The sequence below is a fragment of the Engraulis encrasicolus genome, chromosome 6, assembly GCF_034702125.1.
Source record: "Engraulis encrasicolus isolate BLACKSEA-1 chromosome 6, IST_EnEncr_1.0, whole genome shotgun sequence".
NCBI classification, from domain to species: Eukaryota; Metazoa; Chordata; class Actinopteri; order Clupeiformes; family Engraulidae; genus Engraulis; species Engraulis encrasicolus.
The window spans coordinates 30,099,495-30,116,277 of record NC_085862.1 but is presented as its reverse complement, the minus strand read 5'-3'; the positions used below and the strand labels follow the sequence as shown (position 1 = coordinate 30,116,277).

At 43.7% G+C, this 16,783-nt stretch overlaps 1 protein-coding gene across 1 annotated transcript in view; it reads right to left on the bottom strand.

The window, feature by feature from the left end:
• Nucleotides 1-750: 750 nt before the first annotated feature.
• Nucleotides 751-16,783, bottom strand: part of brinp3a.1 (bone morphogenetic protein/retinoic acid inducible neural-specific 3a, tandem duplicate 1) — a 35,034-nt gene continuing 19,001 nt past the window's right edge. The window contains exons 5-8 of the mRNA XM_063200176.1: nucleotides 9,188-9,293; nucleotides 8,165-8,401; nucleotides 6,542-6,764; nucleotides 751-1,883 (exon numbers count right to left, since the gene is read on the bottom strand). Coding sequence (XP_063056246.1) covers nucleotides 767-1,883; nucleotides 6,542-6,764; nucleotides 8,165-8,401; nucleotides 9,188-9,293 — 1,683 coding nt within the window. The 3' untranslated portion in view covers nucleotides 751-766. The remainder of the gene's footprint in view (nucleotides 1,884-6,541; nucleotides 6,765-8,164; nucleotides 8,402-9,187; nucleotides 9,294-16,783) is intronic.

The following is a 16,783-nucleotide window of genomic DNA, read 5'->3' as shown; positions in this document are numbered from 1 at the left end:
GCACTGCAAAAAACATCCTTCATCATCATCATCATCATCAAAATATTTCGTAGACGGTAGTTTGCTGCTTATCAGCGGCGACATATTGATTCAATTTTTTCTTTTTCAAGTTTATCTGGTTACTCGTGAAACACAGATTCATTTACAGTATATAATTATTCATGGTTACTGTATTTGATAGTAAAAAAAGGAGAAAGAAAGAAAACAAAGGCATGGTGGCCGTTCAGAAGACCTGCTAATCTACTGAAAGCTAGGCTAACTTGTTTACGCCCTTTCAACTACCTGGCTGATTAACAAACACAATTCCTGTAACAGGGCTGGACTGGAAATCTGGCATACCGGGAATTTGCCGGTGGGCCCTGCACCCTTGTGGGTCCCTATTTTCAAAAATGTAAAACAATTTTTTTACATTTCTGAAAATAGGGGCCCACAAGGGTGCAGGGCCCACCGGTGATTCAGTTCTGCACCGCTAATTATGAGGGGGCCCTTTAAGTCAAAAGTGCCTGGGCCCTATTTCTCCCCCAGTCCAGCTCTGTCTGTGAATGCCCCCCACTGATTCTCCATCACAGCTCCAAAGTGTAATCAGGCCCTGGTGACTGCAATGCATGTGCCACAAAAACACACACGCATGTGTGTGTGTGTGTGTGTGTGTGTGTGTGTGTGTGTGTGTGTGTAAGTGTGTGTCTGTGTGAGTGAGATTTTGTGTGACACAGACACACACACACACACACATACACACATCAAAGATTGCCTTGCTTCGTTATTATTAACTACATAATTTGGTTGTTTCGTATTCCATCGAGTTTGGTTGTTTGGCACTGAAGGCCTGCAGAGCCGCCTGGATCCGCACCACATCCGTGGTGGAGAGCTTGAGGCGGTGGCGCAGCAGGCAGGAGAAGAGGTCCAGGCGCTGCTGGCCCGGCGGCGAGAGCCGGTTGACCCGGTCCCGGATCTCCAGCAGCTGCAGCAGGGCCGAGTCCTGCGAGCCCTGAGTGTACGGGTAGTCCAGCTGCAGGATGAGGTCCTGGATGGCCTCGGGGTCAAAGTGCATGCTGTAGCCAAACACCTGCATGCTGTTGATCTTCATGTAGCCCAGGTTACGCGAGGAGTCCAGCACCTCCAGGGGCTCGTAGTAGACCGAGGCGTTGCCGTGGCCCGAGGGCACCTTGACGCGGCTGCGCAGGTAAAAGTGGACCGTCTCGAAAAAGGTTTTCCACTTGTTGCCCAGGGTCAACGTCCAGTTGTAACAGTCTAGCGGCGACTCAAGCTTGGTCCTTTCCCAGTCTGGATAATTGCTCTGGTCAATGGGCATGACCCAGCTCTCCGAGTGGCTGCCCCCGAAGGGGTTGATGTAGACGGACAGCGTGGGCTCCAGGGTAGTGTTTTTAGTAAGGCAGATCTGGAGGGACATTCCCAGGAGCATGTGCACGTGGCTGGACTTGAGCTTGTTGCTCTTGAGCGTCAGCAGCATCCTCTTCCGCCATGAGGGGTCGAACCAGTTGTTGAGGCGCACGTCATTGCTGATGAACATGGCGTGCACCGTGATGCGGGCGTCCCGCTTCTGCAGCAGGTAGCGCATCTCCGTGTCCTGCAGGTCCGTCTCGAAGCCGATGTAGTTGTCGGTGGAGTCGGGCACGGTGCTGCGGCAGGCGCCCTGGCTCAGCGTGTAGCCCGGGTTGCAGGCGGAGCAGCGCGAGCGGTTGTCGTAGGAGCAGGCCGAGCAGAAGGGGCCCTCGCCCACCGTGCAGGGGATCACGGCCTGGCACGAGGGGTGCTCGTACGGGCACGAGCAGGCGCGCGACTCCTCCAGGTAGGAGCCGATCTGGTTGTTCTCGCTGCAGTAGAGGAGGGAGAGGATGTAGCTCTGCCAGTAGATAAAGGGCCTATATGGGGACAGGGGAAACAGAAAAAAATGCATGATCCATCCATACGAGCCCCAATGTATATTTTATATTGTCCTCAGTACAGCATTGTTTCAGCTGACATGACATGATGTGATGTGATAAGCCATAATATCCTCCCACTCTAGGGGGAGAGGGAAGCTCTAGTGCTACAACACCAGCTAGAGAAGAGAAGGGTGAGATGTCAGCAAGAATGGCATACAACATAAAAAACACACTCATCCATAATTATCCGCATTTTTATGCACCCCCATGAAAAATGCTATCCATAACATCCATCCATAACTGGGAGTGGAGGCGGTGGGTTTTTTTGGTGGTGGATTAAAACAAAGCATTGCACAACTAAAATACAGTATAATATTTAACATATTGCCTCAAAGATCCCGGAGATAAACAAATGTCCTTATTTACCAATGAGAAGCACGTCCTCTTTGTTAATGCTGATAAATGAACAGATGCGCTTTTACTCACTTATTTTTTTATCTTTATCCATGTAAAATCTGAGATTACTTCAGAAATATTTTTAATTATAATTTTAAGCAGATGCATTTTTCCTCTACCAATCTTCTGTATAGAAAGCATGGTAGAGTACTTGACTTGAATTTAAATCATAGGTCCAATACCATTTCAGTAAAAAGAATGAAAAAGGTTAGCAATAGTTAGGATAGTTATAAATCCACTCCACTGTAAATAAGAATTAAACATAAGATTACTAAATAAAGACTGAACGTCATGTAGGTTCATAGCTGAGTCATAGGCCTTGAAATAGTACACCTTTGAGTATTGTTACTGATACTAAGGTTTTTACCTTTTATTTTTACCTTTAATGACAAATGCATCTTCCTGGCTTTTTTTTGGCTACTTGCAAAATAGTGTGGCACAGCCACTGCCAGATGTTAGATTATACCACTTTGTAACCAACAAGCAGAAAAAGAGTTTCCACCTCTATGGCCACCACATTTGTGCCGTTCCTCTCCGGGGGCAACAGAGTAGTACACTGCCATTATTCCTTTGCAGAACTCCGGCTTAGCATGAAAAAAATGGTGCCCTCGGAGTATCAAACATAACGTAGGCAAGCAGAGGGTGTAAATATTCATGGGGAGTGGTTGACTGGGAGACAGGATGTGAAGAGGTGGGTGGGTGGCAATGGGAGAAATCTTTGCCAGCTGTCAGCAGTTTTCGGGGGAGCGCGGGGTGGAGATGGGGGTGAGGATGGGTTTGGGTGGAGGTGTGTGGCAGTTTGGGATGGGATGGGGTGTCGGGGCGGGGGTGGTGGATGGGTGAGGTGGAAGAAACACACTTGCATTCGTTTCTCGGTGAATAACCAGATTTCATTTCATGAATTACAATTGAAGAATGAGCGTGGTGCACATTACTGTGCTGGAATGAATCAAACCCCCCCACACTCGTGTCAGAACCTCTTCCATATGCAGTCATTCAATGTTGAGTCATAATAAATGATATTAGCCACAGGGTTTTTCTTTTAATTTAATGTGATATCCGGCGCCGGCATGGCTCTTACAGAAAATATATTGAATTTGTGGGAAGAAGTGAACAGTTTCAGGATTTAAAGAGTGTGGTCCTCCAGTATATACGTGCACAGCATTCTAAACATGGGAGCCAAGAAGTTCCAGATGGGGAATAAAATTCGCTCTTGTATCAAAAGGCTTTAGAGCCAAGCCACTACACCTGTGGTCGTCTGTGGAATTATACAGATCCCTCCATTCAGACCAAGGACATCTATAGAAAAAAAGTCTGTAGACACGAGATAAAGGGACTCAATGTGGACATGACAACTGCGATATAGAGATAAATAGCCTGACTGACTGAGGGAAAAGAAAGACTCAAATTGAAGGAAAATATTGTGGGCAGAGAGACCGAGGGAAGGGCTAATTTCAAGGTTGATTTCTCTTATTGATAGCTGTACAATTTTTCCACTATACGCTTTTGGGAGGACCCCTCGAAGATCCTCATGCTCAGATATGGCAACAGCTGTATTTATGTGCATAAACACTCAAAACCAATAACACAGAATATGACTCTTTAACATTATTGAGAATCTCTACCACAATAGTGCAGACTCCGAATTGCATCAACAATTAATGCACCTTTGTGAAAACACACACACTTAGATAGCTCGACATCATCAGAGCATAACACATAAAAACACAGATGGAAGTGAGCGATTGACAATAACCTCACGATGGCTCTCAGAAAGCTATAAAGCCTCATAAAAGTGCTTCAAAATGAATGGCACAAATGTGAAGAGCTCTGTGCTCATTTGTAACAAGGTCTTAACTGAACTAGCAGTGCTCCCCGGTCGCTGCTACATTTCCAAAAGTCTACGCCCTTGCCAATACCAATACAGCTCTTGACATTAAGCAGGGCTATTCTCCGGCTTTGTTTTTTGGTGGGGGAGGATTGTTGTCTTGCTAAGCTCCAACAAGCAAAGAAAAACTACAAAATCTTGATTAATCTTGAAGATCTTATTATTAAATCTAGGATTTAGCATTTTCATCCCAGAAACAAGGATTGTTTTGTAATGTGACCTAAAATCATAATCCAGGCACAAACGGGAAGGGTGAGACACAGAGACACAGACCGCGGATAGAACAATACATGAAAATGAAATGAAAAGTCTTTTGCTCTATGCTGTTGCACTTCACCTAGTTTGACCACAGCTGCAATGACCTTGTTATTTGCTTTGTTGAAGACCTGATGCTATCCTTGCCCCTGGATATTCCTGCCACTCACCTTATCCTACACATCAATGCTCTGAACTATGGCTCTCATTATGTCCAGTTTGTGTGGAGAAGGGACAATCTATTTATCCATGGTCTCTCTCTGAAAAGATAAGACGTGCTGGGACCAACACTGGGAGTCTGGCCAACGCTTCAACATTAACACAATAATTGTGCTTCACAATTACCCCCCCAGTTCCACTTGGGAAAAGACTATAAAAGGGGGGTATTGTTTCATAATTAGTTCAGAGGACACACCTCCTCCTTGCCTGTATCAGTCGATCCATTTAAGAGAGAGAGAGAGAGAGAGAGAGAGAGAGAGAGAGAGAGAGAGAGAGAGAGAGAGAGAGAGAGAGAGAGAGAGAGAGAGAGAGAGAAAGAGATAGAACGAAAATGAACCAACCGTCTATAGATGACACCATGACCTCCACGACTTTCTCCTTTGAGAGGGCCTCCGAAGGGTTTGGTCAATAACTACAGCTGCTCCATAGACCATTTCAACAGAGTTCAATTGTTAGTGTCAAGGCTGTTGGCATGGGCTTTCGCTTTTACCATTGCCAACCCCGAGTCCGTTCAATGGACACTTCAGCCTGCCCAATTTAATACAGATATGAAGCATTTTAGCTCTGTGTATTCACAACCTTTGCAAATATTATATGAAAGGTTCTTCTTCTGAGGGGCAACACATTCAAAATATAGCAGGTGCAATATTCTTAAAATAAGCCTGATCTAATCATCAGTTACTGGTATATATTTGAACCTTTGGTAACACTTTATTTTAGGGATACATCTATTAGCACTTATACATACAATGTGTCTGTATAGGTAACTTGCAAGGCATGTACAAAGCAAAATCAAACATTTGTTAGGCATGTATTCGCAAATGTCTTGTTCATGTACAATAAGGGATTCATTACCAATTTAACCTTAGTAAGGACCTAGTAGGCCTTAGCGTTAGTACATGCCTTACAAGTTACTTATGTAGGCATTGACATTGTATGTATTAGGGCTTATAGATGTATCCCTAAAATTGTGTTACCGAACCTTTTTGTCTGTGAAGTTTCTCAGTCATCCATTTAACATTTTCCACCATTTTCCCAATGATTTTATTATCTTTCAAGAAATTTTAAGTAAACAGGGATATTGATGTGTAACTATCAATAATAACATGTTTCTCCACTTTCACATCTGCATTTTATGTCACGTAACCAAAATCTTAATTGGTGGATACTAAAGGGTGTGAAAATGTTCTCAATTAAAAATGAAGCAAAAGTCATTTGGTCATTTTAAGTGGCCTATTTGTTGAACTTCCATATGCAAACTTTGCAAAATTATTGTCCTGATAGTGCCACTTGACTTGTATAATGTTGTGTATTCCATCTTGAAGTTTTATGTGACATGCAATCAAGAGGAGAAACACCGCTAAGATCTTTGATGTGTTTAGGGACGATGACATACTGTCATTCAATTGAAAAGAAAGTATATTCCGCATTGCTCATTATCATCTTATATAGTGCCCATCATGTGGAGATATGCACATACCGTACATACGTAGATGTGCAATTTGCATCAGGGGCACAGACACAGCTCAGCTTTCATCTCATGCAAATCACATTACAAGGAAGTGATGCGATGGTGTATGTATGTTCAGGCTTTGAGTTTATCTCCCTATAAATCACTTGAAGGTTTGTAGCTCTCCTAACGCTGGCTCTTCGGTAAAAGACATCCCCTCGGTACTTCAAGGACACCATCTCCCTGACAGTTCAATACAGTATATTGTTTTCTCAGAGCAGACACCTGGGGTCTTACTAAAGCCAAGTACAGTTTGTCCAAGTGCTTATGGCTACACCGCTGCAACAAGTTTGCACACAAGCAGGCAAGTTATAAATCCTACCGTACCTCTCTCTGAGCATGGCAACTCGGGGCTGCGTGCGGCATCGCTTGCTCAGTGTGAAAAGCCTGCTGACGATCCGCCGGGCTTTGCTGAGAAGCTGTCCAGCGCTGAGCTCCAGCTGCTGGTAGCGTTGGTGCACACCGGGGTCCATCTTCCAGAAGTACTGGATGGCCGATGTGTTTAAGGCGTAGAATGTTGGCAGTCTTCGCACAAAGTTCTGGAACTCATCTGGAACACAGCATGCGGGAGTGTTAAGGGGCTGAGGAGCGAGCAGTGCACCATCTGGCGATCTCTGTGTGGCTTGTTAAGAAATGCTCACGCTCAAGAGCGCCATTGATAGAGTGTGTGGCGGGGGAGCATATGGATTTTTTTGACTTGAATAACATTTTCACATGCACCCTCCATGCTAGCTAATGGGAAAAGGGTACTGTTCCATCACAGGCTTTTTGCACAGGGGCAAATCACGTTCAATTAGTGCGACAGCATGGCGTCAGAGCCAGATAAATGTATTTTCAGTGGGGAAGTGAAACAAATTCATATTTTCAGCAGAAAAAAATCAATAACAGTATTATCTCAGTGACCTCAATTCCAAGAAAATCGATAAAGTCTAGTTTTTAATGAGAAATAACGGCAATGTCTTAAACAACTCAGTTTTTATGATTACTTATTACAACCAATGTCTTTTTTATGGGGGGGAACAAAATGGGGTATAAATGTGTTGGCTCTTTTTCAGAGAGAGAGAGAGAGAGAGAGAGAGAGAGAGAGAGAGAGAGAGAGAACATGTTGTGTTGTGCTGAGTTTGCTGCTTCTGAGAGACGATGCGACAGCGCATTAGATTATTCGTCTAAGGCTGATTGTTCACTGATTATTATGCGGCACATTACCGCTGTTTATTTGTTGTCTTTGTGGTCATTAGTTGCCCATTTTCACAAATCAAAGCCTGCTGCTGCTGCAGGAGGGTGAAATTACAGTGCTCTTGTTGCTGCCGCCACTGCCGCTGCCGCCGTCGTCGTTCTCCGAGTAAAACCTAGCTTACAGCTGGCTCCCAGCCCGGAACAGGGGACACAAAAAAAACCACTGCCAAGTCCAAAATGCGATTTTAGCACAATGACAATGAAACTATTTCCCTGAAAGGTATATGGGCTCCCTCCCTTGCACCGATTCCTTGTCAGGCACTGCGGAATAATAAGGCAGAGCACAGTGACATCGCCCCCCCTTAGTTGAAAATGCTGTGCGACTTGAGGGACATGTTTTTCCCCTACACTGCTCGAAACAAACCCGCTAAATTGCTTATTGAGCAGCATGAAACTGTCTCTGTGACTGTCATGTCTGACAAACTATGCCAGGATGTTACTGTGTCTTAAAAAAAAAGTTTGAACAATCGTAAGAGCATGATTTGTGTTGACTGCAATGTCATGCCCAGAGGGGAATGTCTTGGCCCGCGGTTCAAAATAATGATTGGATTAGCACTGCAAAGTACGTAAACAATAACTCACATAAGCATCTGTGAACCCATAAACACAACCATTATGCTGATTTGCCATACACAAGAGTGGCATACATTCAAATACAGTAAAAATACAGTAAAAATATAATATGTGACATGTTGCATGTAAGCGTTTCCTCACCTGATTCCTCAAACTCCTGATTGGCCTGTTTCCAGGACTCTCTGATCTGTCGCAGGCTGTCCTCCATGGCTTTCAGGTCCGCCTCTGGACAGTTGCACTGTGGGAATTCGGGAGCGCAGCGGCACCAGCAGTCATTATCCCTGCACACAAACTCTCCCTCGGAGTGGCACCCAATGTAGCTGAGGGCAGCCTCCACAAAACGCGTCCTCAAGTAGTCTGGCAGGATGGCCTGCAGACCTGCAGCAGCAATGACAGACACAAGAGCCCAGACTAATGAACAGACAGAATGATGACCAGCAGGGCTGGATTAATGCACAGGCTAGATATGGCTGCAACCTAGGGGCCCCCACCTGCCAGTGGGCCCCTGATTGGCCAAAAGTGGAAAAAATGCAGAATTGCAACAAGATGCAACATCGAAAAAATCCTCTGTCATCTTGAGTGCATTTTTTAAATCTATTTAATACTCCTCTCCATTGTTGTTTAACATGTTATTCTAAAGTCCTAGCTCTTAGTTATTACTCTGTTTATGTGAATTTGCCATCTAATTTGCCTTCCGGGGGCCCCACAGCAACCTGTAGCCTAGGGGCCCCAGGCCATCTTAATCCGGCCCTGATGACCAGCATCCTGCGAGGATTCACAATTTTTTAGCTGACTTTAACAGATAGACTACTTTTACCTCAAGCAACTTGGAATGGCAGTACTTATTTGAGTTGAGAGACGATTGCAGAAAATTTGTATGATACGCATGAAGAAATTCATACATAAATCATTTATACGCCGAAAATAATCAAGAAAGAAATATAAATAATTTGCACTTTTCAAAGCAATTTCAGATTTCACTATTTTTCCAAATGACCACCTGTTCATTGAAGGGTGTGATATTGGTTAAAATATCAAAAGTGAGCGTTTGATTGGTAATGAAATGTGCATGCCTATTTCAATTTCTCTAGAACAGATGATGAAATGACAGAGTGTTAACTGCATCTGAAAGTGTGGGATTGGTTAATTTATGGGGTGTCCTACCTTGCAAATGAATCTTGTTTTCAGGGCTCTGGACCAGGACTGAACTGACTGAATCAAGGTTGTCATAGTTACTGCATCCAAGAGGGCCTGTCCTTGTTTCGGTCACCTAAAGGGAAAGGAGAGAGGGAGAGAGAGAGAGAGAGGGAGAGAGAGAGAGAGGGAAAGAGAGGGAGAGAGAGAGAGAGAAACACATGGCAGTTACTCTCTACACACCCAGACTGGATGCCACTGTGGTCATTAAAAATGCAGAGAAGCCAGCTGAATGTCACATGAAATAAGATTAACAATGCATTTGCCAAGCACAGCCACGCGTATGACACGAAGGTCACGGCTCAGATGAGGGGGATGAAACCACATCGCTCTCACAATCCAACGAGAGAAAGGCACGATAAAACAAAGAAAGAACGAAAAAAAACACGAATACGTATTCAAAATAATTTATGGACGAGGTGGCTAGCTTGCTAATGGGTTCATGTGTGGGTGTGTGTAAAATGCTCCAGCCTAGCTACAGGAGGCACTAACACCTCACGCTGCCAGGCTGAACCTTGGCCATTTACAGTGGGCAGATGTTGTGGGCCAGCCCTGGCCATGGCGAGGAGCTAATTTAGATATTTTCCTCAATCTGGCAAAAGTCAATAAAATACATGATTTTCAAGTAGGAACACACCATGTTTTTGTGCCTTTCTATCCCATGCAAATAGAAACAAGAAATGAATAATGTTACAATTACAGGAAGACTGTAGAACCTAACATAATTTCGTTCATACATTATACAAAGTTAAGTAGTTAATCGACTTTCGGTAGTCAAACAAACTCATCTGAAAGCAACTCTACTTTTTGTTGTTGAGTTTTGAAGACGTTGCACCTTTCATCTAAAACTTTCTTCAAATTTGAACATTTCAAGTGCAGTCCAGTTGCTTACAACTCTGCTCTTTTGACCGACACAAACTGGATGAACAAGAATCTTTTACAGACATGCACCCTGTGAGGTGAACCTAATTTTTTGTTCATGAAGTTTTAATGAAAGGTTCGGTTTCCAATGCGGAGTTCATACTCCTTATTTAAAGGGCGGTCATAAAATAAATCGCTCGATTGCTTGGTGACATACTGTAAATTGGGGTCTATCTCTTAGGAGTTTCTACAAACACAAATTCCGAAATATATTCCAATCCAATCAATTTTTAGCAGGCGGCACAAATCACACAAAAAAACCATGTATTTTACTGACCCATTTCGACAAGGCCAGTCATATCACACATAAAATAGCTATCTTCATCCAAATAGCAAACCAACTTCATCAGCAGCATTAGCCTCATCATTCCCCAAGTGGATTTTCTGTCCAGTTTCCTTATTAAAGCCATAAAGTGTGCCATTTCGATAAGTGGTTTATCAGCTGCATGTACTGCAGCCTATGTATCACACCATCACTATGATTGCTACACTATTTGGCTAAATTATGGTTTTGTTTATCATGACCCAATGCCTCTCTCTCTCTCTCTCTCTCTGGAATGCTGTATCTGTTATGATGGGATCCCAGGGATTTCATTTACAGTAACCTAGCAACAAGTAAACCTAGTGAAAGCCAAGCCAGAGGTAAGGTAATCTGGCTACATAAGGAATTTCATCCAGGAAATATCCAAAGGGCATTTTTGCTTTAAAATTATATGCAAAGGGATTGTGTAAATTCACATTACCGTGCTTAAAGAGTAAGATGTGATTAAAATAGCCAACTATGCAGAGTGTTGGAAAAAGATGTAGAGTAGTGAGTGACCCGTCCTTGGAGAATGTTCTAATATATGTGTTGAATTTCATCATGATTTTAGATCTACACAATATCAACAAATCCACATGTACTGCATAGTTACTTCACTTTACTTGGGGCAAGAATCACCTTACATTGTGCAATTGACCAAAGTTTGTCTCTAGGTTTATGGTAACACTGTGATAGACTATAAAAAGGGATGTGTGCCTTAGGACCTGTAAAGTTGGATGAAAACATTGCTTTGAAACCTCTCTATACTACAGCCTGACTACCAGCTGTACCGGCAGGCCCGTCACTAGGTTTGAGAGACAGGAGGGGCTTAGCCCCAGAGGAAGAAAATGCGCACACCAAAAAAAAATTCAGCTCACCTGCTAAGGTTTTGTCTATGAATTCATTATTTTAAGAGCAAAGAAATCCTGCACACTGTCCATTCCACCAACAAACTTTAATATATTGTTTCGGTCATCCGACCTTCTTCATGTTGTATTAGTTTGTTGGTGGAATGGACAGTGTGCAGGATTTCTTTACACTTGAATTACAACCCCACTGGGATAATATCCTACGCACCTGCCCACCTGCAGAGGTGTGCAAAAGCGTCTTCTTGAACAATTATTTTAAGAGCTCCATACCGATTTTGAAACACTAGTTACAGTGATTTTTTTTTTAAAGGGGGGGCTAATACTAATGTAGAGGGGGCTAAAGCCCCCCTAAAATAGGCGTAACGACGGCCCTGTGCACCGGTAGCACCAAATTCGTTCTTGTTTTCTAACAAAAATCCCTTGATGGGCATCTTACAATAACGTGAGTAGCTTTTCAAGGTGCACTTTCTTACGATTGACTGCAAGTCCTAAAAAAACCTCAAGTGTGTGTAAGCATCCTCGCCGCATGGCTGGCTCCACTCTGACACAGTGGATTGACAAGGGGATCTCTGTTCCCCTTGGAGGGCTGCATCAAATTGTTCACAATCACAGCTCAATCATCCCTGACAAAAGTCTGATTTAAGGCTGTCGTATCTCAAGGTTTCGCCGGCGCATCGCTAGACAAACTGCCAGCCTCGAGGCAAATGTATCTCCTTTCTTGTCACTCAGAAATTATGTGCAAGCGCTTCTCAGTACCTTCTCTTCATATTTTCCCACAGGGCCAATAAAAAAGTAACCACATCATCCTTTTGTGTAGCTACGTAAGTTGTAACCTGTGATGCACTTTTATTGGTCTGGGACATTTTTCATTTTCATTATAACATCAAACTGCCCTGAGTGAAATAGGTACATTCTAATCCTTTGGTATTTGTGTTCAGGTTATTGAGAATACCAGTGAAATGCATGACTGGGGACTTCAGGATGAATACAAAATCCTCCTATGTTCTTTCTCAGTGGAGTGCACAGACATTTTGGGAGGCAGGTGCTCGAGGGAGGGTGGGGGTGGGGTGTGTGTGGAACTTATGGCTGCCTTACTAGGCTATAAAGGGAATCGATTGTACTGGGGCATTATTGTCACATGCTTTTGATCATCAAGCATTTGCAGATGACCATGTCAACATGGACCACGGTGTGACAAAAAAAAGAATGTTCAAAAAGGGCACATTGTGACCAGAAGGGCAAAGCGGCAGGAGCTTTAGCACCACCTTGCCTCTATCTGTGCACACCTATGTTCTTCCTAGACGAAGGCAGCATGGAGTGCATTACAGCTGTAGGATCACTGGGCCACGACAAAGTAGGTAGACACACTGGAGTCCCTCGTTTCATTTGTGAGTTGCACACAAAATATTCATTATGGAAGAAATACCTAATTGAATTTTCAGCAAGTGTTGAGTTTGGAATAACTTGTTCGATGTGGGGGGAAGAGAGGAAGTGAGAAAGGAAGAGCTGAAATTCAGCAGCTAACTGCTGGCATTTCCCTTCTCTTCTATTGATGCATCCACACAATTAATTAAAATCCACGAGGGTTCCACAGGGATCGGCAGATTAATTTCTAACAGAGACAGATGTCCAACTTAAAGGGAGGGAAAATTGACCGAATGCAAATATAAAGATGGATTTTCTATGCATAGCAATGAGACCATCTGCAACAAGAGCCAGTAATGCATGTGCACGAGGTGGCTTTTACGAGACCAGAAATGGAGGGAAAGAACACAACATTTATCGGTAGCCTGCTAAATCTACAATGACTTCAATGTGGGCAATTTGGGATTCATTACAATGATTATGGCTTGGAATACAAATGATGTGGATTGAAAATATTTGTATATAGATGTAATGCTCTATTATCCGAGCCAATTAATTCAGGCTGACTACAGCTGGAATACCAACAGCTGCATTTTAATCAGATGGGTAATTGATCTGGGAATGACTTCACAAAGCAAGCAGTTCAACTTTATTGGCTTTATTAAAGGAAACGGGTCGCCATGGCAAGAAGCTCTTTGTTTCTCAACATGATGTTATTCATCTGTTACCATCAGCCAGTCATGTCTCTGTCTTGTGATGTTTCCTGAAAACCAAGATCAGGCCTCTCTAGTATAAAAAAAATTCTCTACTGTAGCACTAAAAGTGTCTCGATAATTGATTCACAATGCTGAATCAATTTTTATTCTAATGAAATAGTAAGAGTTTCAAATGCTGCATGAAGGAGCTAAACCACCACACTCACTGAAGTCCCAACCCCGTGCATTTATTAAAATGAACTGATGCTTTATTCATGCCACCTGTGAATTATTTCCCAGTGGGGCTGTGGACATACTGTACTGTACTGCGGTGGGAGCCATTTGAGTAATGGGCTTTTAAACGGCTACGCATTCTTGTAAACGCCATCAATGTTTCATGGAGATTGGCACTTGTTTTCACAGCACTCTCTGTCATAACACGTCTTCAGAACAGCCTTCCTTTTTCTAATCACCAAAGTAACACAGTGACAGCCACATTCACATTTGCATCGGAAGGCACGAGCAATGAGTACCCGATACTTTGAGGACTGCTGCAGCAGAAGAGAGAGGGACTTTGTTCTCAGTTAGCCTCCAGTCAGCATGGGCTTCGTGTAAGCTTATCTTTCGTTCTTTTTTTTTTTCTTTTTTTTAAAAAGGGCAGAGGATAGCATTAAGAGGGAACAGAGCGGGATTATTCTCAACGCTGAAAAAAAATAGAGCCCCTTCCGGAACCAGCAGGGAACCATTCAGTGCGGAATGACAGATATACTATGTCCAGCAGTGCACAGGGAGTCCTTCAAATTTATCAGCTCTCGGGTCTCTCTTTTTGTCAAGCAACTAGGTTTTTAACTTAATTAGCCCAGGTTGGTGGTTGATTTTTGAAGCCATTTAAATTTCCTTTTGCTTGCCTCAACGGTTACTGCATTGGTTGACAGAGAGAGAGAGAGAGAGAGAGAGAGAGAGAGAGAGAGAGAGAGAGAGAGAGAGAGAGAGAGAGAGGGAGTGGGAGTGGGAGCAGGGGGAGAGATGGAGGAAAAGAGAGAGCGAGAGGAAGGAAAAGAGAGAGCGAGAGGGAGAACATGAGAGCGCCTCAGAGAGGGAGAGGGAGTTAGAAATTGAGAGAGAGAGAGACAGCGAGGGAGGAAGCGATACAGCTAGAGAGAGGGAGAGGGAGTAAGCTAGGGATGGGGCTAGCGTCGCGAGGTGGGACTTGGCAACGGTTTGGTTCCTCACAGCTTGCCGCTGCGATGCTTGACTGATGACCCAGACAGACGTCAAAGAGCTACTGATGGCAACACGCCATCCACCGACTCTGCCTCATCGCCTCATCTCGTTTTCAAAGTTTTACACAGTCCATAAAGTTTTAGAATACATTCCCCAGGAGTTTTTTTATGTCTTTTTTTTTCTCCACACAAACCTTTTCTTTGGGAAAGGTGGCAAGACTCAGTGGAAGGTCAAGAGGGACATTAAGAATATATGTGCTCTTGAATAATGTACAGGGCAAATTTGTCTAGGATGAATTTTTCACAAGTTGACGTGAGCTTTTTTTCTCTCTCCCCCTTATCTCACCGTCTCAGAGGTGGATGTTTTATTTTTTTCTCCAGCGGTGACATTTGCCGTGTGTGTAGTAAATGTTGGTGTATGCTCCTAAGACAGCGACTATCGCTAAAAGTGCGTGTCAGAGAGGGATTTGCACTAGCGGGTAACTAGTTCCATCTGACTGGTGTGGTGGCGAAGGCTTGAATTTGTGATGAGGCTTCTCGAAGTACTTTGTCTCTGTACGAACGAATGTGGACTCTAAATCAAAAGCGAAAAAAAGAGCTGATTAACACCTTAGGAGAATGCGGAGCATTTCCCTTCCCTGTCGACACGCTCAGTAAGGTTAAAGGATCATTTATTACCGCTGGTGCAGAAAATATTCTTCATAAGTCTCCGATTCATTACAGCTTGACACCTAACTAATATCCAAAATGGCTGACAAATGGGGTAAGGGCTGTACGAAAATTACTGAAATGGAACAGATAATTTGTCATGCTAATGCATAATTGTGGCGGGGCACAGCAGCACTTATTTATTTTTTTATCATTTCACTCTTTTTCTCCCCCCACTTTCAAATCACTTGCATCTCTTGCTACTGGAGTTGACAGACTCTCCGCGAGAGAGGGAGCTTCAAAGCAAGGTTGTGCACATTTTCAAAGTCAGGTTTGCATTAACATCTGTCTTCGCGGTGAGGTGAAAATCCATGTGCCGAGTTAAAGCCCACTGATCCCGTGAATACTTCACATCTGTCACCGCAAGTACCCCGTGAAAGAACAGCCCTCAGAGGGCTCTCTGTCAATTCGTCTCCCACTCCCTCAAAGAGTGTGGGAGAATAGGGAGGGACTGAGAGAGTTGGGGAGGGCCTGGAGGGAGGAGGGAGGAGGGTTCGGGGGGGTTGGGTGCGATGGCATGGATGTAATGGGTCGTACTTGGCAACAATTACATCTGTAGTGCACAATAGCTTACAACAAGGCCCACAGTGTGTGGCGCACACATGAAAAATTGCAAGTGATGTTCAAAATAATGGCATGTGTTGCCTTTCCCTCCACAGCTATATTGCTTAATGAAGTATGCCGAGGAAAACGCCACAAGAAATTTTACTCTCCCGCACACACAGAGACATACGGGCTTGCTGTGACTCGAGACCAGTGGAGTGGGAAGGGAGTTTCAGCAACATTTCTCATCCCCCTATGCACAAACATAATTTCTAAAAAGGTAAATCATTGCTTGCCATAGATTCGTTGCCGGAGGTAGATAAATAGTGCTTCATTGGAGAATGAATTACCTCGGAGACGAGAAGGGCAACCTCAGCCATTCACGCTCAAACTGATACATTAACTTGTTTAAGTGTCCCCAAATGACAGATGTGTGTGGGGGCTACTGTGTACACGACGTACTCTCTACCACACAACAACAACATCCTACTACCACACAGCCTGCAAGTTATGACACCCTGCCATACATGTTTAAGCCATCATAGCTTCAAATGGATTCGCAGTGTGATTTTTCTCCACAACATCTTGTCGGGGTTTATTAATGTGTTTTCCACCTCGGCCTCTCCACTGGCAGGAAAGAATGGCCTTCGCTGGTAAATATGCGCTGCGTCTGCAGACAATAATATATCTAAGCATTTGCCTTTTCACTGTACTTATGTGTAAATTAATCGTGTCAACAACACCAACACCAACACACACAAATGCCCTACATACAGTGAATACACGGCTACCTCCAGCATCATCCATTCTCCGACCAGTTTAAGCGCCTCTGTGCAGTACTCTGTACAAGGTGTCCCAATAAAATGTATACACGCTTTAAAAGTATTATGAAGGAGCTGTTAACTGAAATTTTGCGTAATTTCGAAGTTGTAATAGAATTT